The sequence below is a fragment of the Microcebus murinus genome, chromosome 1 (genome assembly GCF_040939455.1).
Source record: "Microcebus murinus isolate Inina chromosome 1, M.murinus_Inina_mat1.0, whole genome shotgun sequence".
NCBI classification, from domain to species: domain Eukaryota; kingdom Metazoa; phylum Chordata; class Mammalia; order Primates; family Cheirogaleidae; genus Microcebus; species Microcebus murinus.
In genome coordinates this window covers 56,316,824-56,344,819 of record NC_134104.1, presented here as the reverse complement: position 1 = coordinate 56,344,819, position 27,996 = coordinate 56,316,824, and the positions used below count along the sequence as shown (strand labels likewise).

The window sequence follows — 27,996 nt, the reverse complement described above, 5'->3', positions numbered from 1 at the left end:
CTAGTTATTTTTATTTTCCTCTCCAAAATCATTCTGTCTATCCTTAATTGCCTTTTTCCTAGATATTCCCCAGGGATTGTCCTAACCCAGTAAATTTAGGATATTTGCTAGATATAATCATCTCTAGAGCCTAAAATATTAAAGACATTATGGTGCCAGTTCAAGTCTACTTAATCAGAATTTTCCAGATGATAGGCCTCTGGACTTCCACAAATCTTTGCAGGGGATTTTGGTGAGAGCCAGGGTTCAGAGCCCTGTCATAGATCTTTCTTAGTTTCTTCATCACCCAAACTATCTCTGTTGTCCTTCACACTCAGCAGACGCTGCTCACATCCTGATTTACCCATCGTCCAATGTGGACGTCTTTAACATCCCCGGATGGGAAGGCTTCTGAGAGCAGGAACTTTGCCTCATTCCTGCCAACATTCCCAGAGCTCTGCACAGTTACTTGACACTGTGTAGGTACTAACAAGTGTTTGTTAGCCTGAACTTCTTCAAAATGTCTCTTGTGTCTGTGACCATTCTTATTTCCCTTTTTGTTCCTCTCTGAGAGAAGAAAGATCAACCTTTTGAAAAGCTAGCCTCCTCTTTGCTGTTTGTCTCATTCCTTCCATTACCTCTAGGATCCTGCTTTACCAGTTAGCCTCCTAGGATCCTGCTTTACCAGTTAGCCTCCTTCATTTTTTTTTTTTTTTTTTGAGACAGTCTCACTCTGTTGCCCAGGCTAGAGTGCCGGGGCATCAGCCTAGCTCACAGCAACCTCAAACTCCTGGGCTCAAGCAATCCTCCTGCCTCAGCCTCCGGAGTAGCTGGGACTATAGACATGTGTCACCATGCCCAGATAATTTTTTTTCTATTTATTTTTAGTTGTCCAGGTAATTTCTTTCTGTTTTTAGTAGAGACGGGGATCTTACTCTTGCTCATGCTGGTCTCGAACTCCTGAGCTCAAACGATCCTCCTGCCTCGGCCTCCCAGAGTGCTAGGATTACAGGTGTGAGCCACTGCGCCTGGCCTAACCTCCTTCATTCTTGTAACTTCTAGCTGTCTTTCCTTCTATCCACAAACATACTGTGTGCTCCCCTATTCCTAAACACCCTCTCAGTCCTCATAGTTCTAGATATTGCTCCGTCTCTCTCTTTCAAGTTTGACATGAAAGGATAAAGCCACTGTCACACTTCTTCCATTCTTTCAGGGTCAGAATTCTTGAAAGTCCAAGTCTACATTTGTTGATCCAGCTGTCTCTGTTCAGCCCCTTTCAGTCTGGTTTCTGCTTATACCTCTTTGCTAAAGCTACTCTCTTATAGATCTTAAAGTTAACCATTGATTTTGTTACCAAATCACAAAGCTTATTAATTACTTACTTTAAAACTTTTCTGCACATGCTTTGGTTTTAATTCTTCCTGCCTTGAAATTTCTTTCCCTGGTTTGATGGCACTGCATTTACTTTCTATTTTTCTTCATCATTTTTTGCTAACTGCACTGCCCTCAATAGATCCCTAATTATACATGTTTGCTAATGTCCACAACAGGAACTGCAATTTTGCAGCCCAAGGGCTAGATCTGGCTTGCAGACATTTTCAGTTGGCTCTTGTAATAATAAAAAAAAAATTGAATTAGCTGTCAATGAATAATACAATTGGGAGATTTTACTTAAAATCTCTGAACTAGTGTCTGGTGTTGCTGTGAGGATTAAATCAAGTGGTGCATATAAAGTATTTGGCACTTGCTACCAAAGCTAGTTATAAAAAAAATAAAAAGAAAAAAGTACTTAGCACTCTGTTTGCATTTATAAACATTCATAAAATGGCAATTTTAATATCCTTTTGCAGTTCTCAAAATTCTTTCATATATATTATTTTATAACATTTAATTAGCTCCCTGTTTGTTTGTTTTGGGTTTTTGGAATGATAATCCCCAAACTATTTTCAGTTTTTTTTTAAAACAATGCTGGAACTTAGTATCTTAGTACACATATTTTTGCTTATGTGAATATATATATTCAATATCTATTTTATATATCCAGTTGACATGTTGTCCCTTGGGATCACTGATACACATTTGCACAATATCTGCTTTAGGTCAGGAAACAAACTTGTCTTCATTAACTAGTTTTAGACTATGTGATGGTAGTGCCTCAAATAAAAAAAATAGACCAACAAGATGGCTTTTACTACCACTGTGCCCTGACCAACTGAGCCAGACTTTATGATTCTATTGCCTTAAAAAGTAGGATCAAATTTATTATTTATCATGATTATTTTTTGCTTTCTAAACTTTATCCATCCATTGAATTCATTAGTGAATTCTCGTGTTTTTTTAACTTGATACTTTTCTTAAACACTTGTCACATGTTCTTTTTCTAAACTCACTGGGTGTTTTATTTTTATCTCTAAGTTGTACCTGAAGTGCAGAATTACAGTTACTAGCTACATCACCTCCAACATATTACTTAATCTTTTGTCAGCCTGTTGGTATATTTTGCCCATTTTTTCTTTTCTTTTTTTTTTTTCATTTTAGAATTCACCTTTTGTTTCAGGAACAGACTACTATAGTTTCTGATTTCCATCTAGGCAAAAATGTTTCTTGGAAGGGAGGAAGTGAAAGTAAAGTGTCAGGCAAATGGGAGTGAGGAGGAGGGGATGGGTATATACACACCTAACAGGTGTGGTGCGCACTGTCTGGGGGATGGACACGCTCGAAGCTCCGACTCAGGTGGTGCAAAAGCAATATATGTAATCTAAACATTTTGCCCAATTTTTCAATTGGAGTTGTCTGTCTCTTTTTTTATTGGTTTTTATGCTTGGGTATATTTTTTGCAGTAAATTAGCCTTTGTTTATTATAAATGTTGCAAACATTCTACAGGTTTTTGCTTGTCAACATTATGAATTTTATTTTGTTTGGTTTGGTTTGGTCATACAGAAGTTTTAAATTCTTTCTAGTCAAATGCTTCAATATTTTTCTTTGTGGTTTCCATGTTTTGTATGAGGGTTAGAAAAGTTTCTTCATTTAAGGTGAGCACTGTCCCAGTTTGTCTGGAACTTTTGTCCTGGTTTTAGCATTGAATGTCCTGCATCGCAGGAAATGCTCAGTCCTGGCAAACCAAGATGTTGGTCAGCCTATTTCTTTTAAGATTAAAAAAGTTACATATGGTTTCTCCTAGTATTTTTATTTTTGTTTCTTATATATAAATCTTTAATTCATCTCATTTTATTTTGGTATGAGAAGTGAGATAGGAATCTGATTTTATTTTATTTTCCCACATGGCTAGCTAGTTCTCAAAAGACTATTGTGTCAACAATAAAAATAATCATCCTTCCCTTTAGAAATTTGAGTGACTACTGGTATCAGATACTAAATTCTCATATGTATAGATGAAGCCACTGAGGTTCAGAGAGTAACCCATGCAAGGTGAAGGGGTAATAAATGGAACAGTTTTATTGTTTTCTATATTTGCCTCTGCTAGAACTTTTGAGTTTTCAACCAAAATTTTGTTTGCTGAACATCATGAGGTGTTGTCTTCTACTAAATTGATGTTTTTAAAAATGAAAATCAGTTTCATAAAATGTAAGAACATGAAACATATTCTATGTTCAATTGTTCAAATTATGGTTAAAACTGTTAAAAATAAAAAAGAAAGTACTAAATTGTACTTCTTATATTTCTTTGTTCATATTTAAATTATATATATTAACGTATGTAATGCATATTGCAGAATGTAGGAAATATGTAAATTTTAAAGAACAATTATATAGTGGATACCTATGTAAGTTAAGAACATTCTATTATTAGTTCTTTCCCAGTTATATCCCCAACCTCTGCTCTAAATGTAACCATTATCTTTTGGGATAAGTATTTCCTTTGAGATATAGTCATTCCCTGCTTTTCTTCACATTTTATGATGTATATATGCAGCCCTGAACAATAAAATTTATTTTGCCTTTTTTGGTATTGTGCATAAGTGGAACCATACTGTGTATATTCTTTTATAACTTCTTTCATTTACTCAATATTATGTTTGAAATTTAGCCATGTTTAAGATTGTAGTTGTAGTTCACTAATATAAGTAATTTTTATCCTAAAATTTAGAATGTTTGCAAAATAGTTTTTTCCTGGAAAAAATTCTAGTTCATAAAAAACAAACATGATTTTAAAAAATAATTCTCATATTTAGTATTTCAATTTCATTCCTTTTTAGAAGCAAAGACAATTGTAATATTAAGCTATAAGACATGTGAAGGAGAAAATTTTAGTTTGAAAGCCATGTTGCATTTCAGATTAAAAATGGCAAATATTTATTTTTCCTTTCTGTTCTCTTTCCATAGGAAATATATTTGTCTCAGGGAAAAAAAAAGTCCTGAAATCATTATGTGAGACTAGTATAATCATGAAAGCTGAGACTTTTATTGTGGCACTTGTACTTCTTCAGATACTAATATTTCCTACAGTCCCTTTAGCCCCGTGTCCTTTGCACATAATGTTACTTTTCTTTGGAATGCTTTTCTCCTTGTTTGCATGTTATCTGTTTCTCATTCATTGGATCTTGTATTAGTTACCTGTTACTACATAACAAGTTTCCTTCAAACAAATATTTATTATCTTGCAGTGAATGAAGATGCATGTGTGAGAGAGTGCACATGAGGACAGGAACCTTACTCTTTATAACCTGATCTCAGCAGGGACATCCCATCACTTCTGCTGTATTCTGTTTGTTAGAGATTCCTTAGTAGGTTTAGCCCACACTTAAGAGTAGTGGATTTTGGCCGGGCGCGGTGGCTCACGCCTGTAATCCTAGCACTCTGGGAGGCTGAGGTGGGCGGATTGCTCAAGGTCAGGAGTTCGAAACCAACCTGAGCAAGAGGGAGACCCCCTCTCTACTATAAATAGAAAGAAATTAATTGGCCAACTAATATATATAGAACAAATTAGCCGGGAATGGTGGCACATGCCTGTAGTCCCAGCTACTCGGGAGGCTGAGGCAGCAGGATTGCTTGAGCCTAGGAGATTGAGGTTGCTGTGAGCTAGGCTGACGCCACGGCACTCACTCTAGCCTGGGGAACAAAGTGAGACTCTGTCTCAAAAAAAGAGAGGAGTGGGTTTTACAAAGGCATGAACATTGGGAGCCATCTGAGAGGCTGCCTACAACAGATCTCAATACTGAGATAAGTAGCTCAGGATACACTTTCCATATTTTTCCTTTATTGCTATTGCAATGTCACATGCTTGTCTAATCATTTGATTAGTTGTCTATTGGCCCCATTAGATTGAAAGCTCCTTAATGAATAAACATTTATTGTCTACCTATTGTAATTGAGTAAATGAATATTAATACAGCTTCCAGCCTCCCTCCATCTGTCCAAAAGCTTTAGTATACCTGATAGGTGATCACTCAGGTGCCATTTGAATGATAATTATCAGTAACTGATAATTATCTTAGAATGCAAAACATTTCTCAGAAAAGAAAGAATTTCCTTTACTTGTAAAATTTATCTTAAAATTAATGCATTAGTCTTGAGCCTCTGATTCATGTTTGCCATTTAGAAATAACAGCATTTGGGGAAAAATTGGTGATGCTTTTCATTATACCTGAAGGATGATACTACTTTTTAATTATATATCAGAAATAAAATTGTAACTTAGGCTCTGTCCTCCAAAAGTTATAAAGTTCATGAACTTTCTGCCAGGCTATTATGGATTTCCCCTAGTCCCCAGATGATACTGTGAAAACCGCTGTGTTGGTGGTAGAAATATAATTAAACCATTTAGATGACAATTCATTACATTTTCAGAACTTCTGAAAAAAGAGGCGATTTAATTCCGCAGCTTGTTACTTGGGTCCATTCATAACTCTAAAATCTATTGGGAAATAATACTTTTCTGTCGAACCTACATCTACAATATGAAGTTTATAAAACATAGTACAAACATTCACTAACTAAAATGTTAAGGTTAATATTTTAAGCTTTCTTGAGCCAGAGATTCATAGTAAAAGTTTCCATACTGTACTGACTTTACCAGACCACCGATCAGAAAAAAGTCACGCGCTTAGTGTAGCTAAATAAAGGTTACTCTGACAATGTATTATAATTTGAATTTCTAGATCTTTGCATGATTAAGATCTCAGTCACAATGTTGCATTCATTTTAAGTGAAACCTTGAATCTTTAGGAGAAATGTATTGCTTAATTATAACAGTTAGTACTGCTTAATACTCCAGTTTGTAATGCGCTTTGTATACCTTTCATGAGTTTTTCCTTATTTGTTGAGTAAGTAAGAACTATAGTCCGTGTTTTGCAGAGGGGAAAATGAGAGCATATAAATTCATTGTCTAAAACGATTCAGGAAAGAAAAAACAAGGGAAGAAGTAAAACTCATATCCCTCATATTTTCTAGTTGTTAGAAATGGCTTAATGCTTACTCCATGCATAATCCATAATGGTTCAGCTCTATATTTGTTGTAATAACTTTGGAGAGTTATTAAAATCTGGAAGAAAACGGAATTTTGAAGTTTGAAAGCTTGAAACACCAAATGAAGAATGAAATAGTTTTATTTGGTTTTCCTCATGTAAAATGTCAGTATATTTTCATAGATTTCAATGTATACTTATTGTGTGTTCTATTTTTTAGAAGTACTATAGTAAATTCATTCAATTTTAAATAACAGTAAAGATATTAAGTTGTAAAGATCATAATAAGCAATAAAGATAAAATCTAGTTAATTCAGCACTGGTGTAGGTGCCCCAAGTCCTGTAAAGAAATTTCAATAGAAATGTCAAAATAAAACTATTGTACACAATTCTTTTTTGTAGCTATATACTTATTAAATCATAGCCACACTTTTTCAGTGTACAGTTTTGCCCCAAGTTAAGGGTTTTAGTTTGAAGTTCGTTTATCAGATTCCTCACTGCTTTGTTTATATTCCTCCAAAAGATCTGCAAATGTATAAAAGGGTAGAAAATCTTAACTTTTTTGTTTTTCATCTCTATACATTATAAATGATAAACGAATATACAGAACAATGTTAAATATTTAAGTATGGCATAATCCGTGCTTTCTTTTGGTTAAGAAAAGTTACTGAATTAGTTTTTATTGGGGGGGATAAAATTTCAGAAATGTCTATCTCTACATTTTTTTTAGAAAGTAGAGCACTCAAAGCATAGCATTTTACAATAGACAAAAATTGGTTATCATCACAAGAAAATCATATGTTGTTTCTGAGAATCTTTTCTGTCCTGTCTGGAGGAAGCCTCTATGGAGCATGGGTTGCACAGTCATGCCTCTGCAATGTCTGCTGCGTGGGTGGATAGATGCTTGCTCAGGCGTGTGACTATTATGATTTGGGAAAGGAAACTTCTGGTGCTTGAAGTGAGTAAGAAGTTTCGCTAGTAGTAAAATCACAAAACATTCTTCTACTTATGATTTTGACTTAGATGGAAATGTTTTTTTTTTTTAAACATATTTTCAATGTCAAGAGTTTTTGTTTGTATTTTGTTTTGTATTTATTTGCATGGATGCATGTTCTAATGTTATGTGTATTAAAACTTAACATTTCTTCTATAATTTTAATTACTCCCTTTCAACTTTATTGAGGGATAATTTATGTACAATGAACTGTATCCATTTAAAATATGCAATTTGATGAGTTTTGACAGTTGTATACACCTGTGAATCATTATGATAAATGAGATACAAAATATTGTCACCATTTCCAAAATATTCTTCATGTATCTTTGTAGTCCATCCCTGCCTTCACCCCCACCTGCAGGCAACCACTGATCTGCTTTTTGTCATCAGAGATTACTTAGTGTTTAGAGATTACTTAGTGTTTTATATTAGTAGCAGTATTTTGCGTAGTATTTAGTATGCATTCTTTTGTGCTTGTCTTGTTTCTCTTAATGGAATGATTCTGAGATTCATCAATATTGTGTTTTTCTTTTTGTCTTTGAGTAGTATTCCATTGTATGGATAGTTTATTCACTTAATGGTTGGTTGACATTGGGGTCATTTCCTGTTTTTGGCAATTGTGTATAAATATTTGCAAATAAGGCCAGTATGAACATTCAGTCATGCACAAGTATTGTGTGGACATATGTTTTCCTTTCTCTTACACAAATACCATTGGAATGACCAGGTTATAAGGTGGGCACATATTTGAATTTTAGAAAAACTGCAAGCAATTTTCCAGTGTTGTTATAGTATTTTATATTCCCCCTAGTAATGTATGAGAATTCTTATTGTCCACATTCTTACCAGTACTTATTATCAGTCTTTTTAATTTTAGTCATACTTATAGTTGTATAATCATTAGCTCACTGTGTTTTAAATCTGCATTTAATTTATGGTTACTAATATGGAACATCTTTCCATGTATCTATTGGCCATTAGAATATCTTTTTTTTTTTTTCCTTAGTGAGGTTACCCTCTTACCCAAGCACTTCTCCAGGGGCCTGAATACCACCCCCACCACCCAGTCACAGCGACTGCATACACTTACCATTGGGGTGCTGTCATTGGTAGAGACTGTGGTAAAGTTGTTCTGAGGGCTGGAATGCCTGATGGGTCCTTCTTCGGGTTACAGTGGCAGCAGTGGTGGACTAAGCATGTCTATCCTTGTGTCCTGAGACAGTGTACACTGGCACCTGTATTGGTGGTCCTAGGTGGATCGATTCTTGGGTCCCTATATGGCTTTTTCAGATGCTGGTTATAGTATTGGTGTACTGGATGGGATGGATGAGTGAGTTCTTAACCTCCTGGGCAAATCTTAGCTTTTATTTGTCATCTTGGCCCATTCTTGGGGAGGGGGATGATGAGCGCCAGGCACCTATAGTAAGCTATGTTTCTGACAATGCCTTCAACTTTATATTTCCCTTTTTACTCTTAAAGGCAGGAAAAATGAGAAAGGAAGAGGGATGGATGAACTCTTCTCTGTTCTGCTTCTAAGATTCTTTAGAAAGGGCTCTGCTTTGTCTATCTGGGTGAGGTGCCCACCATTGGACCAAGCAATGTTAATTAGTGGGTGGCATCTGTAGAAAGGAGCATAACTGGACCAACTCATGTGAGATGCCCACACTGGACCACTCCCCTGGTTGGGGAAGGAGGAAGAGTTGGAGACAGGATTGCCTTGTAAAAAAAATAGTTGACAGATTGAGGTGTCTCATCAATGGGAAGTCATCAATTGATAACTTATAAATGCAATTTTCAAAATGTTAACATGATTTTTTCCTCTAATGATGGTATCACCTGGAACTTTTATTTTCCATGAGTTTTGCCTAATTTTTTAACTGATTGTATATTCTATTGACTAAGACTATGTATAGAGATAGTGGCTTCCATTCTGAGTACATAATATTGGTTTAATTTATCTTTCTCTATATATTTTCTAGCTTCAAGTAGTTCAAATGGGGATGGAAAGCAGATAGAACAGAACTCTTCAATGCCTCTCTCAGAAGGTAAAATACTTCCTAATATAGTGGCTGGCACTGAGGTGATAAACAGTTGAACTTTGTTAGAAACATTAGCTGATGTCCTGGCTGGGGGCCTGCCTTGTGACTACCTGAAGAATATGGTGATCTGAGTGCTGTGGGATAAACAACTCTCTAATTGTTTGCAAACAAGTCATGCTCTCACTTGTCTCTGAACCTTTGCCAAATTGGAGTGGTGGAAAGAGCATGGATTTAACTGCCTCTCAGATCTGTGTCTAAGTCCTACCTCTTTCTTCCTTTATTAGATTGTTGCAAAAGTAATTGCAGTTTTTGATTGTTGAAATTTGCATTTTACTATTGGAATACATTCTTAAATAAATGTTATGTTATACATCATTTTAATGTGCATTTCTTGTTTTATGTTTTTTTTTTTGCTAATGACGTATTATTTGCTTTTTATTTTATATGTATTTTAGACTATGGAAATGATGTTAGACAAAAAGCAAATTCAAATGATATTCTTATTTGAGTTTAAAATGGTGACATGAGGTCAGGCTTGTAAAACAGCGGAGACAACTCACATCATCAACAATGCATTTGGCCCAGGAACTGCTAAGGAATGTACAGTGCAGTGGTGGTTCAAGAAGTTTTGCAAAGCAGAGGAGAGCCTTGAAGATGAGGAGTGCAGTGGCCGGCCATTGGAAGCTGACAACGGCCAATTAAGAGCAATCATCAAAGCTGATCCTCTTACAACACCATGAGAAGTTGCCAAAGGACTCAAGGTCCACCATTCTATGGTCGTTTGGCATTTGGAGCAAATTGGAAAGGTAAAAAAGCAGCTCAATAAGTAGGTGCCTCATGAGCTGACTGCAAATAAAAAAAATCGTCATTTTAAAGTGTCATCTCTTCTTGTACACAGCAACGAACCATTTCTCAATGGAATTGTGACGTGCGACAAAAAGTGGATTTTATACGACAACCAGGTACAGCCAGCTCAGTGGTTGGATGGAGAAGAGGCTCCAAAGTGTTTCCCAAAGCCAAACTTGCACCAAAAAAAGTTCCTGGTCACTGTTTGGTGGTCTGCTGTTGGTCTGATCCACTATGCTTTCTGAATCCGGGTGAAACCATGACATCTGACAAGTATGCTCGGCAACATAGATGAGAAGCACCGAAAACCGCAATGCCTGCAGCTGGCATTGGTCAACAGAAAGGGCCCAATTCTTCTCCACAACAGTGTCCGACTGCATGTTACACAACCAACACTTCAAAAGTTGAACAAGTTGGGATGCGAAGTTTTGCCTCATCTGCCACACTCACCTGACCTCTTGCCAACTGACTACCACTTGTTCAAGCATTTTGACAACTTTTTCCAGGGAAAACGCTTCCGCAACCAGCAGGATGCAGAAAATGCTTTCCAAGAGTTTGACAAATCCTGAACCAGGGATTTTTATGCTACAGGAATAAACAAATTTATTTCTCGTTGGCAAAAACGTATTGTTGTGATGGTTACTATTTTGATTAATAAGATGTGTTTGAGCCCAGTTATAATGATTTAAAATTCATGGTATGAAACTGCAATTACTTTTGCACCAACCTAAATAGATATGTGATCATTATTTGACTATGAAATGCAGGGCTTGAGTATCACGGGAGTCAGGTGACAGAAAAACAGGAGAGAAGAGATACAAACTGAAGAGTTTAGCAAAAACATGCTTCATTCATGTAAAGTTTTTCCCGCCATAGCTGGTCTGCTCATGTCATAGGAATGCCTTCGCTGACACTCACCTCTGCTGCAGATGAGTTGCGATAGATACTTTGGTCTGCTAATCCCCTCTCAGTAGACCCCTATCAGTCATGGACACATTGTGTAGGCTTATGGGAAATGTGAGGTTCTATGTTAGAACATGCTTGTAGGATGCAGGGCTTAATTTTTACCTTGAAAGATGCCCAAAGAGGTCAGCTTCTATATTTACTTCTGATAATTGAACATACAAATGCAAATTCTGCAACCAAAGTTCCCAGCTAAACTATCTGAGATCTATGTGTGACTAAAGAAGAAGGAAGGGAAACTCATCCAAAGGCTATGTTTGATAATGTCATGAATTGGTAACAGAATCTTTTTATGGGAAATGTCCAAAGGAAAACAAGTCTTGTTTTGTTTTTCAATTATGTACTAAATTACTTTTTCACTAGAAATATATATTTCTAAGCATCGCATCATTGAACATCATCATTTTTCATTTTTGTGTGATGGCTTACCTGGTAAAATTATAGATTTTTTAAAGATCTGTGGAGATCACTGACTATGTGATTTTTTAAATAAAAAACAAACTCTAAAATGTCCAGGGAGCTCCACCTGAATGCCGTATTATTTACTTTTCATAAAAGAACCATATACTTTCCACATTTATGTTTGTCTGAAAAAGTAGCCATAAAGACATTTAGTTTTGATGTTACTGATATTTTTGTGCTTTTCACATTTAGAAGGAGACAACCACATCACTATTATTCCATGTTCTTTCCTGAAGTGCATGAATTGTATGATAAATATAATAGTCTCTTCCACCAAAAGATTACATTTAGAACATTGTCTTTGTTCTTTAAAAGTCTTTTCTTATTTTGTTGTTTCTAGATATTAAAACTTCTAAATTAATTTCAAAATACTTTATGATATATATTGTTTTGCTAATAATGCATGATACAGGAGAAAATTTGTTAATCTCTGAATTGGGTATAATATACTATTTATATTTTGTGAATGTTAATTTGTTATGTAAGTGTAAAATTTGTGGAATGTGATCACCAGCCAAGTTAGTATCTAGTACAACTTCATGTAATATGCTGTGGACAAACTTAACACATGGAGTTCTTTACCAAGGTTTTCTTTTATCGTTCTCCTTTTGTGTGTGTGTGTGTCCAGTTAACACTTCACTGTCTGCAGTGATAGACACCAGCGCTGTGCTCCACTGCCCTCGTACATTGACAGAAGTGGTGCTAGCAAGATGGGAAATAATCCTCAGGGACAAGCCTTTGTGCACAAAAGCCTACAGGAGCGACACAAATGAGACCAAGGATACCAACTGTACTGATGACAGAATAACCTGGGCCTCCAGCCCCAGTCAGAATCCTGACCTTCACATTGCTCCAGTGGCCATCACTCATGATGGGAATTACAGGTGTATGACGGTGTCACCTGATGGGAATTTCAATCATGAGTATCACCTCCAAGTGTTAGGTAAGGAACGTCATATCTTATGGTATTTCATGCCACCAGGTTTGTGACTGAAACGAATGTCTCTGTAAATTCCATATCCCTTATGTGAAGACTGAAGCATGTTTCCCTTGCATCTCTGCAGTTGCCCCGGAAGCGAGCCTGTTTCTCAGCAGGAATAGAGCTGCGGTGTGCAGGGCAGTAGCGGGGAAGCCAGCTGCACACATCTCCTGGACCCCAGAGGGGGGTGCTTGTGTCACGGAGCAAGAACGCTGGGGCAATGGCACGGTGACTGTCCAGAGTACATGCCACTGGGAGGGCCCCGATGTGACTACTGTGACCTGCTCTGTCTCCCATCTGACTGGCAACAGGAGTCTGTTCATAGAGCTGCTTCCTGGTTAGTAAATCTCCTAGTTTTTTCTTTGAGTTTTTTCATTCTTTCTTAGCAGTTAGAAGGAAAACAGAATGTGCAGAGAAATTTTGTTCAAGGATGCTTTCTCTAGCCTCCACTTTATCTGTCTTTTGCACAAATACAAAGATATGTTTAAAAGGAAAATACAGCAATTTGTTGTAAAAAGCCTTATTTTAGAATGTGGTTTATTTTTCCTTTTAATATTCACCTTTATACTGGCAGTTAATTGGCATGAAAACATACTTTTAAAAGAATACTTAGGGTTAATTGAAAGATAAAGTGTAATTTGAAACAAATACTTCAGGTTTTATCAGAAGGATAAAGTCACTCATACATTGCCTTCATGAATTTTTAGTCTGGTAGATTTTTCTCCTCCAGGCTCCTTCTTGTGGAATTTCTTAACTTATAATAACATCTATGATTCAGTTGATCACTTTTTGCATTCTTCATTCTCTACCCTTATCCTACTTTCATTTTATTGATATCTTTAAAAAAATTAAATACTAATTTATTTAACATATATGTAGTTTAAAGTCAAATTGTTTTATTGGGCTCAATGAAAATCATCAGCTCTCCCCTGCCTTTTCCACCCTACTACTCTCTATTCATTCTACTCCCTAGAGGCAGCTACTGTGCAACTTAATCAGCATTTTGTCTAGTAATTAATTCTTTTTTAAAACAACATGGTCATGTTAGTATTTCTTACTGTGTCATATTTAGACATTATGTACCCACTTCTTCTTATGGTAGATGTGGATTTACAAATGCCATGTTCCTTAAACTCATTGTTTTATATACAGTGACATAGCAATTATTTATTAAATTAAATAGCCAATGTTCACATTAATTTGAATATGTAAATATTATTGTTTCCTTAAAAATGTATGTGCCTTTTGTGAATTGTCACCAAGCTTACTCAGAAAGCTGGTGAAGCCCTTACTAATATTTTCCACATGGTCAGGTTTATTGTGTAATGAGTCACTTCCATTTTTTTCCTGAAGTCATCCCTTTTAGAGTTTTTGGTTGCTCTGGGTCTACTCTGTCCTGGTTGGTCTCTAGACATGCTGAGCAGCGATTGTCCTGGACGTTCTTTGTGCCTCGATCCTCTGCATGGTTCTGTGCCTGTTTAATCTGAGTTTCTTCTGCCTTCTGGACATTTGTGTGTACAACCTCTTTCTTTCATAAAAGAGACTGTTCTTAAGTCTCTGTTAATCCTTGGCTAATGGATTCTTGTCAAAGTGAGCACTGAGGAGCTGATTGGAAGCTTTACTGGCTAATGTCGTGGCTTGTGAACTAGTTAGCTTCAGTACAGTGAAAAACAGGTACATGATTGTTTTATTTAAATTGGGGATTTGTTATGTATCTGAAGGCCTTTTCTCTAGGGCTGTTCAGGGTCTGCAGAAAATAACTCACCAGTCCCTTGCCTTGGAGAGATAAGCCTGACTATCAATGTGCTGGGAGAGGGGAGTATGTGTGCATGTGAGCATCCCACTGTTGAGAACTCAGATTTTCCTTTAATACCTCTCTTCAGTCTGGCACTTCACCCGCACCAGCCGTGATGTCTGGGTGCTTGGCTCTGGAGTCTCTCCAGTTCATCTTCTCTAGGTCAAGCTCCCTTTCTTCTGCCAGTTGGGAAGAGTGTGCTGCACAGAGTGGGGCAGGCACTTGGCAACCTGCCTGTTCTCAAGACAGACTTTCTAAGAAGCTCCTGACCTTTAGCCCCTCACTTGCTCCCTACCTTACACACCCCTTTGTCTATATTTGATTCTTCCTACTCTAGAGTCTTCTGGAGTTTTCTTGCACTGAAACTTTGACTTATTTATTCCACCTTGTAAATCATTTGCCATTTTCATTCATTTTTCAGTTCAGAACAGGTTGAAATCCTTGATCTTTTCTTATCTTCATCCCTGTTATCTTTGTCTTTGCAGGTCTACCCTTAAGAAACTTCTTTACTAACACTTTAGTAAGTTCCAAGAAGGGAGAACAGGAAACCCATGTATTGAAACAACCATTTTCCAATATCCATTTTTTTTTTTTTTTTTTTTTAGACAGAGTCTCACTCTCTTGCCTGGGCCAGAGTGCCGTGGCGTCAGTCTGGCTCACAGCAACTTCAAACTCCTGGGCTCAAGCGAGTCTCTTACCTCAGCCTCCCGGGTAGCTGGAACTACAGGCACGCACCACCATGCCTGGCTAATTTTTCTGTTTTTAGTTGTTTGGCTAATTTCTTTCTATTATGGTAGAGACAGGGTCTGGCTCTTGCTTAGGCTGGTCTGGAACTTCTGACCTCTAGCAATCCCCCCAGAGTGCTAGGATTACAGGTGTGAGCCACTATACTCGGCCCAATATCCATTTTTAAAGTGATATTTATTTCTTTAAAAAGTTTAGCTATATTTACTGATAGTTACTAATAATTGTTCCTTCGTTATGTATGAAATCCCACCATCCAGTGTTACGATATGGTGTCATATTTAGAATCTATTACTTGAGGCGGTTTTCTTGTCCCAACTTCAATGTAGGGCAGGATCTGTCTTACTTGAATGATGGATCTACATACTCCGGTAGTACCCCTCCAGGAAGAGAGTGCATTAGTTTGAGTTTCCAAAAGTGTTGCTGTTTTTAACAGTAAAGCCAAACTTTATTTTTCCAATAAAATACTGAGCAAGCCAATATTTAAAAACATTCACCATGCATGGAAGATGGAAAGACCAGGTGCCAGCTTGCTCAGCCTGTACCTCACCTCCTTCTCCTGCCCTTGAGCCACATGCACAGAACACCAGGCGCAAGTTTTAAAGCCCTGCTCTCAGAGCTGGCAATGCCTTTGTTGACTCGTGTGTTTGTCAAATAGGGATTTATACTGCTGCCAGCAGCTAATAAACAAAGTTTCTGCCATCGATTCATTTTCTTTTCAATGCCCTGGCAGAAAGCTGACTTCAGGATTAGGGGTATTTTTCCAACTACCTTCCTTAAATTACACATTTATTTCTGAATGTTGGAGGTGAGACACACTCTGTTCTTGCTGTAACAAGGAGATCTAAATTTCACATCTCTCCCACAGGAATTCACCATTCCTGAATCCTTGAAACAACAAAATCCTGACATAAGGAGTGTTCCTATCTCTCTGCATCCACACCAACATTTATTTTCGGGGGACTTTTTTATAAAGACCATTCTCACTGGGGTTAAGTGATATCTCATTGTAGTTTCGCTTTGCATTTCCCTGATGATTAGAGATGTTGAGTATTTTTTCATATTTTTGTTGGCCATTATTCTGTCTTCTTTTGAGAAGTTTTGTTCATGTCCTTTGCCCATTTTTGATAGGGTTGTTTGATTTCTTCTCGCTGATTTTCCTGAGTTCTAAATAGATTCTAGTTATCAGCCCTTTATCAGATGTGTAGCTCGGGAAAATTTTTTCCTATTCTGTGGGTTGTCTGTTTGCTCTCTTGACAGTTTCTTTGGCTGTGCAGAAGCTTTATAATTTGATCGGGTTCCACTTATTTCTTTTTGTTGCTGCTGTGATTGCCTTTGGGGTCTTCATAAATTCTTTGCCTAGACCAATGTCTAGAAGAGTATTTCCAACATTTTCCTTTAGAATTCTAATAGTTTCACACCTAAGGTTCAAGTCAGTTACCCAGCGTGAGTTGATTTTTGTGAGAGGTGAAAGGTATGGGTCCTGTTTCAGTCTTCCACATGTGGCTCTCCAGTTTTCCCTGCACCATTTATTGAATAAGGATGCTTTTCCCCAGTGTATGTTTTTGTCTGCTTTGTCAAAGATTAGGATGGTTTTATATCTGGGTTCTCTGTTCTGTTCCACTGGTCAGTGTCCCTGTTCTTGTGCTAGTCCCAAGCTGTTTTAATTACTATAGCCTTGTAGTACAGTTTGAAATTTGGTAGATTGATACCTCGTATTTTGTTTTTATTGCCTAGGATTGATTTTGCTATACGGGGTCTTCTCTGGTTCCACACGAAGCATAAAGCTATTTTTTCTATATCTGTGAAAAATGAGGATGGTATTTTAATAGGGATTGCATTGACTCCGTAGGTCACTTTGGGTAGTATAGACATTTTAACAATGTTGATTCTACCGACCCATGAGCATGGTATATTCTTCCACCTGTTTACATCCTCTGCTAATCCCTTCTTTAGTGTTTCATAATTCTCCCTGTAGAGGTCTTTTAACTCTTTAGTTCAATATATTCCTAGGTGCTTTATTTTCTTTGTTGCTATTTTGAAGGGCATTGAGTCTTTGATTTGGTTCTCACTTGTACTGTTGTTGGCATATATGAATGCCTCTGATTTCTGTATATTGATTTTGTATTCTGAGACTTTACCAAATTCATTTATCAGTTCAAGGAGTCTCTTAGTTGAATCCTTGGGGTTTTCTAGGTATAATATCATGTCATCAGCAAAGAGTGAGAGTTTGATCTCTTCTGCTTCCATTTGGATGCCCTTAATTCCACTTTCTTGTCTGATTGCTGTAAGGAGGACTTCCAGCACTATGTTGAATAGAAGTGGAGATAGTGGGCATCCTTGTCTTGTTCCAGTTCTAAGTGGGAATGCTTTCAATTTTTACCCATTCAGTGTGTTATTGGCTGTGAGTTTTTCATATATGGCTTGTATCATTTTTAGGTAAGCCCCGTCTATGCCTATTTTGTTGAGCATTCTCATCATAAAAGGGTGTTGAATTTTGTGAAATGCTTTTTCCGCTTCTATTGAGAGGATCATACGGTCTTTGTTTTTGCTTCTGTTTATACGGTGAATTATGTTTATAGATTTGTGTATGTTGAACCATTCCTGCATTCCTGGGATGAAGCCCACTTGGTTGTGATGAATTATTTTCTTGACAAGCACCTGGATTCGATTGGCTAGGATTTTGTTGAGAATTTTTACATCTATATTCATAAGGGATATTGGTCTGTAGTTTTCTTTTTTTGTTACATCCTTTCCTGGTTTGGTATCAGGCTTATGTTCGCTTCATAAAATGTATTGGAAAAGATTCCATTCTTCTTGATGTTGTGGAATAATTTTTGCAGGATAGGCACCAGTTCTTCTTTGTAGGTGTGGTAAGATTCGAGTGTGAAACCATCTGGTCCAGGACTTTTCTTTTTAGGAAGGTTTTCTATTGCTGTTTCAATTTCAGTACTTGATATTGGTCTGTTCAGGAATTCTATTTCTTCCTGGTTGAGCCTAGGGAGGCTGTGTGTTTCTAAGAAATTGTCCATTTCCTCCACATTTTCCAGTTTGTGTGCATAGAGGTTTGTGTAGTATTCATGAATTATACCTTGTATCTCTGTGGCATCTGTTGTAATTTCTCCTTTATTGTTCCTGATGGAGCTTATTAGAGATTTTTTCTTTTCTGCTTTTTGTTAGTCTAGCCAATGGTGTGTCAATTTTGTTTATTTTTTCCAAGAACCAACTTTTTGTTTTATTTATATTCTGTATAGTTTCCCTGTTGCCAATTTCATTTAGTTCTGATTTGATCTTAATGATTTTACTTCTTCTGCTGGGTTTGGGGTCGGTCTGTTCTTCTTATTTCCAGCTCTTTGAGATGATTCATTAGGTTGTCTATTTGTGATCTTTTCGACTTTTGGATATAGCCATTTGTGGAAATAAACTTTCCTCTCAGGGCTCCTTTAGCTGTGTCCCACAGGTTTTGGTAACTTGTCTCTCCTTTGTCATGTAGTTAAAAGAATCTTTTGATTTCCATCTTGATTTCCTCATTTATGAAGTGATCATTCAGCAGAAGGTCATTTAGTTTCCATGACTTAGTGTAGAAATGAGAACTTGTGTTAGGATTGATTTCTACATTTATTCCATCTTGGTCTGAAAAGATACATGATATGATTTCTATTTTTTTTAAATTGTTTGAGACATGCTTTGTGTTCTAGGATATGGTCAATTTTAGAGAATGACCCATGAGCTGATGAAAAGAATGTATATTCAGTGGTTTTGGGGTAGAATGTCCTGTAAATGCCAGTCAGGCCCATTTGTTCTAGAGTTCTGTTTAAGTCCATTATTTCTTTATTGATTTTCTGTTTGGAGGCTCTGTCCCGTGCTGTCTGTGGGGTGTTAAAATCTCCGACTATGGTGTTGTTTATCTATTTGTTTAGATCAAGTAGAGTTTGCTTTATGAATCTGGGTGCAACTAGGTTGGGTACATATTTATTTAGAACTGTTATGTCTTCTTATTGAACTCTGCCCTTCACCATTATATAGTGATCTTATTTGTCTTTTATTACTTTTGTTGATTTAAAAACTAAGTTATCTGTAATCAGCACCACCACGCCAGCTTTCTTTTGGCTTCCATGTGCTTGAAATATTGCTCTCCACCCCTTTACCTTTAGTCTAACTGCATCCTTGCAGGTTAGATGTGTTTCCTGAAGGCAGCAGGTATTTGGCTTGCATTTTTTTATCCATTCTGCCAGCCTATGTCTCTTGAGTGGGGAGTTCAAGCCATTCACATTTATTGAGATAACTGATAGGTGGGGCAGATTTTTGTTCATTATGTTGGGTTGAACTTAGTTGCTTTGTTTTCTCTCTTGAGCCATTGTGGTGTCTGGGCTTTGATCTTTAGCTTTTGAGTAGATTCGTGAGTGTTTATTCGTGAGTGTTTATTGTGCTGATCCGTGGGTAACACTGTTTTAAGTACTTCTTGAAAGGTTGTCCTTGTCTTGGTGAATTCCTTCAGTCTTTGCTTATGTGAGAATGTCTTGATTTCTCCTTCATATACAAAACTTAGTTTTGCAGGGAATAAGATTCTAGGCTGGGTATTATTCTGTTTCAGAAGAGTTAGAATGGGGTCCCAGTCTCTCCTTGCTTGTAGAGTTTCAGTACAGAAGTCTGGCGTTATTTGGATTGGCTTTCCTTTGTATGTTACTTGCTTCTTTAGCCTTACAGCTCTTAGAAGGGCCTCTTTAGTTGATATTTTGGTCAGTCTGATCTGCATATTGTGATGTCTTCCTGTTTGCATTGAATATCCCAGGGGTCTTTTGAGCTTCTTGAACTTGTATCTGGAGATTTTTAGCACGGCTTGGGAAATTTTCCTCTATTATATCTTCAAATAGCGTGTCCAACCCTTGAGTGTTTTCTTCTTTCCCTTCTGGTAACCCTATGACCCTCACATTAGGTTTCTTTACATAATCCCACATCTCTTGTATTCTTTGCTCATTTTTTTTTGTTTCTATGGTCTATCTCTGTGACTGATTTATTTAATTGGAAGGTGTTATCTTCAATCTCTGAGATTCTTTCTTCTGTTTGATCTACCCTGTTCTTGAGGCTTTCTGTGGTGTTTTGTACTTCCCTGAATCGATTCTTCATTTCTAGGAGTTCAGTTAGATTTTTCTTCATTGTTTCAATATCTTTAGTGAAGTTTTGTTCCAGGTCCTGGAGTCTTTTTGCATTTTCTTTGTATTGGTTATCCAGTTGTTCTTGCAAGTCAGTGAATTTTTTTATGATCCACATTTGAAATTCTTCTGTCATTTTAGTGGTCTGATTTTGATTGGTGCCTATTTCTAAGGGGCTGGTGATCCTATTTGGGGATGTGCTTTCTGTTTGGTTCTTCATATTTCCAGAGTTCCTTCGCTGATTTCTTCCCATCTGGATCAGTTGTTGCTTCTTGCCTTTAGGTTTTCTTTTGGATACTGACATGCCCTGTTTAGTCTCTAAGCCAGTAGGTGGTGTTTGTGGCTGAGATTCGACCACACCCTGTATGATGAGTCAGTAGGTGCTGTGAAAAAGGTGTGCAGAATGTCCTCCCTGTCAGTAGGTGGTGCTTGCTTGGAGGAGCAGTCTACACTGTTGTTTTGGGGTCCTGTAACCAGCTCTTGTTCCTCTAGAGAGGCACACTAATTCCTTAGGTGGTTTGTGGGGCCCTGGGACTTCCAGGTATGTCCTTGTTCTCCACCTCAGTGAGGGGTGGTCTGGTAGTGAGTCTGGGTGGAGCTGGGTTGGGTAAGCCTGCCCTCAGGCACCACAAATGCTGTTAGCAGGGGTCAAAGTTCTGTTCTCTGCTTCTCAGAAAAGCTGGCAGGGAAGGGCTGGAATGGCCCCACCCAGTCAGAAAGTCTGCGTGTGGTGGTGGGGCCGTCTGAGACCCACAGTCTGGAACAGTCCTCACTCCTTTCCACCCTCCCCAACTCCTGGCTTCTCCTAGGCCTCTGCCAGCAGGCCAGACCTCACGCTACCAGGTCTCCCCTAGGTATGATGCAGGCCAGGTAGTTCCCTGTGCAGGATCGCCGCCTGGGCTGGGCACATGGCCCCCCCTTTGGGAGGAGGTTTGCTCTCATGGATGCTGATCTGCCTCTGAAGGCACACACACCTCAGTAGGCTGTTCACAGATATCCCTTCTGTGCCCCAGGCAATGGGAGACCTGAGTGTATGGGATCTGGTCTGCAGATCTGACCTCGGAGCCCCAGAGTTCAATCCCTGACCCCACCAGGGAGGGAAATGCCAGTCCTAATTCACCCACGGGGTGTCCAAGCTGGGTTGATGTCTCTCAACCTCAGGGTCTGCCCTATTCTCCTGGGATCACCAGGCCAGCAGCTCCTGGGAGGGCTGGTGCATAGGGAGCTCCTCATCTGAGTTCCCCTCAGTCAGCTGTAGGGCCCCAAAAGGGAAGGTTCCTTTCCCTGGAGATGCCTCTGGCTGGTGGCTATATTGTCTCTCTTGGCAGCCGAGGCTAGGGAAGGGGGAGGGGAGAATGGAGCAATGTGGCACCTGCTGCACGGCTCGTGTCTTTGCACACGGAGATGCCCCGAGGTAGTTGGGAACCTGGTGCCTCATCCGCTACAGGCTTACTGCTCGCTGGTGGTGGCTGTCTCTGGGCTGGTGTCCACAGGTCTCCCCTACCACTGGGGAGCCCACCAACAGTCCGAGATGCAAGGGAGAGGAAAGTTAACCGCACCACATACCCTTGCTGCTGGTCTCCAGGCTACTTGGGAGGTCTCTGCTCAGGAATATCTTATAGCTGGCATCATACAGTATGTTGCCTTTTCATGTTGGCATGTTTCAGTTCATAATATACATTTGAGATTTTCCATGTCTTTTCATGACTTCATAGTTCATTTCTTTTTTAGCACTGAATAATAGTACATTGTCTGAATGCACCACATTTGAACTGTATACTTTTGTGTCTATAGGTGCCATAACTTCAGAAAAATCATATATTCCATATATCATCTTTCCTATTATTTTGATCATCGTGGGATCCATTTGGTTTTTGAAATTTGGTGGCTGCAGGTATAGACTGATGACTATTTTTTCTTCTTCAGTTTTCTTGGGCTAGAAAAGAGTCAGAAATAAGGAACTGACTGGGCAATTAGGATGTTAACATCAAATCTCCCATAATCCAAATAAGTATCCTGAAGGTGCAAGACTTGAACTACTTTGTGTGATGAGACGGATTTGGCTGGACTGCTCAGGCATGCAAGTGTGGTGAATTAGGCCATTTAGGGCAGGATCTTAGGAGATACATTATTTTATTTGGGAAAATAATATTCCCTTCATGTGCCAAAGAGGAGGTGTCACATATTACATCAAGCTTGTATTAGATAAATTTACTTCCTTTCCCCAAATCCAGACTCTTCTTATTTAGGCATATTAACCACGAGCAGTATTCTTCCCTCATTTTTGATAGTCCCTTTCTGATTTATTTTCGCTTCTATGAAAATGAGCCACAATTATCAATAGTACAATTTTTTTTTCTATTTTCAGTCTCAACAATGATACTTTCTCCATTCACTCCAACTTATTTTATTTTTCTAGAAAATGTAAAGTGAATAAAACAGAAGCTACTCCAGTTGTTGAGGAGGTAAGACAAGATAAAAAGGAATATTTACAAACTTTTAAGCCACATACCTTCAAAATCTAGTGACACAATTTGTAATTTGTATCAATATTAATGTTTTGGTTGAAAAACTACAACAAGTCTGATTATACCATGCTAGTAGGTATAACTATTTTGTTTATTATCTACCAAGTACTGTTTATATATCACCCTGAGACTGTAATTTTGGGAAAAACTGAATTGGTGTTTCCTCCCACATGAAAGCATCTCTAATTCCTGACTTCTCCTTTTCAATACCATCATGATTTCCATGTTAACCAAGCCTAAAACATATCCTGCTCCTTAATCTCTTATCACCAGCAGCTTACTAAATCTTCAACTCTTTCATTTGAAATTCTTTCCATATCACTACATTCATCTCCGTTTCTACTTTTACCCAACCATCATATTACTCAGACTTAAGTAATCAACAAATAGTTTTTTGATAAAATATTAGAATAAAGCCTTGCTCTTGGGTTCGTATAAGCTGAGGGACACAAATATAAGCACTCTTGGGCACCTGTTAGAAAAATGAAAGTAGTTTCTTAAATAATTTTTTGAATTGAATTTGAGTTTGAGTTCTTTCTTAGGATGAAATGCAGCCCTATGCTAGCTACACGGAGAAGAATAATCCACTCTATGATACTACAAACAAGGTGAAGACATCTCAGGAATTACAAAATGAAGTTGATTGCACAGGCCTGCTTACTTTATAAGTGACTGGAAACCAGCACGAAGAAAAATGAGTCAAGATACATTATAATTAATGTTTTGATTGTCTTACAGTTCTAGAAACGAAGACTTATTTTGAATTTAGTTTTTGCAAAGGCTCTTAGAAGGCAAAGACATTTCAATGGATTTACATTCATATCCTTGAATAATTGGAATTTTAGGTTCTTAGCTGCTACCAGCAGTTCTCTGAAGAACTGATGTTATCGTGACAAAGAAAACACATGCTTGTGATAAAATATTCATGTTGTACAGTATAGTAAATAACGAAAACTGACTTTCCTGAAGAAATAACTGCAGAAAAAACAATCATCAACAATTTGTTATATATTCTTCAGAAAATTTTTATGTACATATGACTTGTCTGTATGCCTATGGTATATATGTACTTTTATATATCTATTTACATATACACACACATATCTTTGTCAAGAAACCAATGGGAGCATACTGTAACACTGTTGTATACTTATAAATACCTAATTATATCAGTCTTGGAGAGCTCTTTATATCAATACAAACAGAACTACCTCATTCTTTTTAATGGCTACATAAAATTCCATTGTATGGTTACATCGTAATTTAATTAACCAACACCCTAGTGATGGATATTTAGATTGTTTTAAGTTTTGTTTGTTTGAAATTTTGTTTATGGTATAAACAATACCACATAGAATATTTCTTTTGGCTTTATCTGTTTGTATTTTTAAAGTATATTTGTAAGATAACTGTTTTGAGTGAAATTGTCAGGTCAAAGGGTTTGTGCATTTTTAATATTCATAGATATGTCCAATTGTACCAATTTACATAGACTCCAACAGTGTTTGAATGTGTTTTTCCTTAATTCCCTATTTTAATATCTGCAAGATTCCTACTTCCCAGTTCCCACTTTCTCTTTTTAGTCAAACAGTTAGCTAATATGATATGATTATAAGAATGGTATTCTTTAATAAAAATGGAATTCTATTCTTTGTTATATTTGTAAGAGAGAGAATGATGTGTTAGGACATTGGTTTCTTCTGAACCCATGATGTTTCTATAGAGGTGTTGATATTTAATGCCTCACAATTTTGCAGATGTGATAAATTGGCACTGTGTATTTTTATGGCATACATTCTGTTGTGGTATATTTATCAAATAATCAATGTCTATAGACCATATAAGTAGCAAAATATGCACTGGGGAGGACTTGGAGGATGTGTAAAATATGATCTGTGTGCTAAGAGAATGGTATGGGATGACATGATTCTATTCTCCATTTCTTGTGGACTAAATATTGAGAATGTATATATTAATTATTTTTTAATATTATACAAATATTTTTAATTATGGCAAATTATGAAAAAATAAGTCTGTTTGTTTCATAGCAGGAACAAACATTAAAAGTTTTTCATCATGAGAAAAATTAAAACAAAATGCATTCATTCTTCAGTCACGCCATCTGAGATATTTAAGACAGCTAATTTGTCTTATTAATGTATTTTCCTCCCTCCATACATTTAAGTTACTCTAGGGTTTATCTTTATTGTCTTTCTTTCTTTTTTTTTTTTGTTTTTGAGACAAAATCTCACTCTGTTGCCCAGGCTAGAGTGCTATGGCATCAGCCTAACTCACAGCAACCTCAAATTCCTGGACTCAAGCGATCCTCCTGCCTTAGCCTCCTGAGTAGTTGGGACTACAGGGATGCGACACCATACCCAGCTAGTTTTTCTGTATATTTTTAGTTGGCTAATTAATTTCTTACTATTTTTAGTAGAGACGGGATCTCCCTCTTGCTCAGGCTAGTTTTGAACTCCTGACCTTGAGTGATCCACCTGCCTTGGCCTCCCAGAGTGCTAGGATTACAGGTGTGAGTCACTGTGCCTGGCTTAGGGTTTATCCTTAAAGGAATTTTTAGACTATTTTAGATGTAAAACTAATCTAAGACACTTAGCACATAATAACTTTGATAAACCAGTTTGACTTGGCCCAGGATCTCAATCCATTAAATTTCTTCATATAAATATTACCAGTATACACAATAGACATCATAACTTTGTCATTGAACTTTAGTAATTCTTTATTTATCTCTGGTGGGGTGTGGCTTATAGTTAGGTCCAAAAGTATCTGTCTAAATATCATTGAAAAGCAAAATAAGACAAAACTGTGCTTACATCTGAATTTGGTAATGTCAAAACAGGCCTGTCAAATAACACCATAGTAAAGATTTCAAGATAGTTTATAAAGGTTAAATTATATTGTGCAGAAAATAATTGTATTAAAATTTCAACTATGGGGGTGAAACATGGTTGAATACTGGAGTCATGTGGGAAAAAATTATACATATTCTTCAAATCCACTCTAGACCTGCCTAATCAGAAAATCTAGAGATTGGAGGCTAGGCGCGGTGGCTCATGCCTGTAATCCTAGCACTCCGAGAGGCCGAGGCAGGAGGATTGCTCGAGGTCAGGAATTCAAAATCACCCTGAACAAGAGTGAGACCCTGTCTCTACTATAAATAGAAAGAAATTAATTGGCCAACTAATATATATGTATAGAAAAAAATTAGCCGGGCATGGTGGTACATGCCTGTAGTCCCAGCTACTCGGGAAGCTGAGGCAGAAGGATTGCCTGACTTCAGGGGTCTAGGTTGTTGTGAGCTAGGCTGACGCCATGGCACTCACTCTAGCCTGGGCAACAAAGCGAGACTTTGTCTCAAAAAAAAAAAAAATAGAGAGATTGGACCAGGTATGTCAGTTACATCATCCAGGGGGTAGAACTAAGATGAAGTTAGGACTGATGGCTTGTATATTAGGCTATATTTTACAGTCTCATTTTATGTGTCTCATTCATTATGTTTTCTCTCTGCCCTCCCTTTTAATTTTTTCCTTTGCTTTGCTTTGTTAGATTAGTGTTCTCTCTCTCTCTTTCAACATCTCTAGTAATTTGAAAATTATGCATCATAACATACATCTATTAGCGGTTATGCTCTATTTATGAACATCTAAAAACAGCTTTCCTGAGATATAAGTGATATATTTAAAGTGTACAATTTGTTGAATTTTGCACATATTTAAAATGTACATTTGGTAAGTTTTGACATAGTTTTACACCTATGACATCGTCAGCATAATCAAGATAATAAACTTGTCCATCACCCCCAAAAGCTTTCTTATGCTTCTTTGTAACCCTGTCTCCGAACTCTTCTTCTCCCATACCCTCCTCTGTAGGCAATCGCTGATCTGTTTTCTGTACCTATATACTAGTTTGCATTTTCTAGATTTTCCATAAACAGGATAATACAATGTGGACTCTTTTTTTTTGGTCTGTCTTTTTTCACTCATTATAATTATTTTGAGAGACATCTGCACATCAACACTTCATTTCTTTTATTGCAAATAGTATTTAATTATATACACAAACCAGTTTGTCCATTCATTCATTTGATGATGGGCATTTGGGTTGTTTCCAGTTTTGGACTATTAGAAATAAAATTGCTATAAACATTCTTATGCAAGTTTTTTTTTTTGACATATGCTTTTATTTTTCCTTGGTAAATACTGATGAGTGAATTGGCTGGATCATATGGTGAGTGGACATTTAGTTCTTAAAGACATTGGGAAACTGCTTTTCTAAAGGGTTATACATTTTACATTCTCTCACCAGTGTGTAAGACTTCTAGTCCTTCCCTATTCTTGCTAACAAGACTTGTCAGTCTTTTTAATTTTAGACATTCTAATAGATGAATATTGCTATCTTATTTTGGCTTTAATGTATATTTCCGTAAACACTAATGATGTTGACCATATTGTTATATATTTACTTACTACCCATATATTTTCTTTGGTAAATGTCCAAATATTTTTAAATTAAAACTTTGGGTAGCTTTTTCTTAATTGACTTGAGAATTCCTTATGTTAATGTATTTCTTTTCAATTCTTTGGTTGGTTCAATTCCCTTAGAGACAACTAATATTTGTTTATCTATGTCTAACCTACTTTTAGATCTTTTCATTGACTTTTAACTTTAAGTAAATATTAAATTTGTTTCTATAAGTTTATTTAGTTTCTTTAAAATCTTTTATGTTTGAATATCACTTTGAACTTCTGTAAATAAGTTAAAAATAATTATTCTGTAAGCATGTTAAACATATATTCTACAAATTGATAATACACAAATTTGTAAGTTTATGAAAACTATAATACATAAATATTTTGATAGATTTGTTTCTTTTGATTTTCATGTCATCTCTCATTATGGATATTTGTCTTTTTTTAAAATTTTGGAGTGATAGCTTATATTTGATTATTTATATCTGTGAGAATCATGCGGAATCTGGGAAGAAGGAAGGTTCCTTTTTTTGTACTTCCCTGGGAGTGCTCCCAAACTGGGAAAACTAACTGAGTTTCTCATCTTAGAATTTCTT

At 37.0% G+C, this 27,996-nt stretch overlaps 1 protein-coding gene across 4 annotated transcripts in view; it reads left to right on the top strand.

Annotated features, from left to right (window-relative positions):
- Window positions 1-26,736, top strand: part of LOC105883913 (cell surface glycoprotein CD200 receptor 1) — a 35,690-nt gene extending 8,954 nt beyond the window's left edge. For 2 of the 4 annotated variants that reach the window (XM_020287519.2, XM_076001397.1), the window contains 6 exons: window positions 9,381-9,446; window positions 12,340-12,654; window positions 12,776-13,027; window positions 22,177-22,276; window positions 22,802-22,847; window positions 23,453-26,736. In XM_020287519.2, the coding sequence (XP_020143108.2) occupies window positions 9,381-9,446; window positions 12,340-12,654; window positions 12,776-13,027; window positions 22,177-22,276; window positions 22,802-22,847; window positions 23,453-23,578 (905 nt within the window). In that variant the 3' untranslated portion in view covers window positions 23,579-26,736. Of the gene's footprint in view, window positions 1-9,380; window positions 9,447-12,339; window positions 12,655-12,775; window positions 13,033-22,176; window positions 22,277-22,801; window positions 22,848-23,452 lie in introns of those variants that run through there. The other 2 variants (XM_076001404.1, XM_076001406.1) reach the window with 2 other exon arrangements.
- The last annotated feature ends 1,260 nt before the right edge of the window (window positions 26,737-27,996 follow it).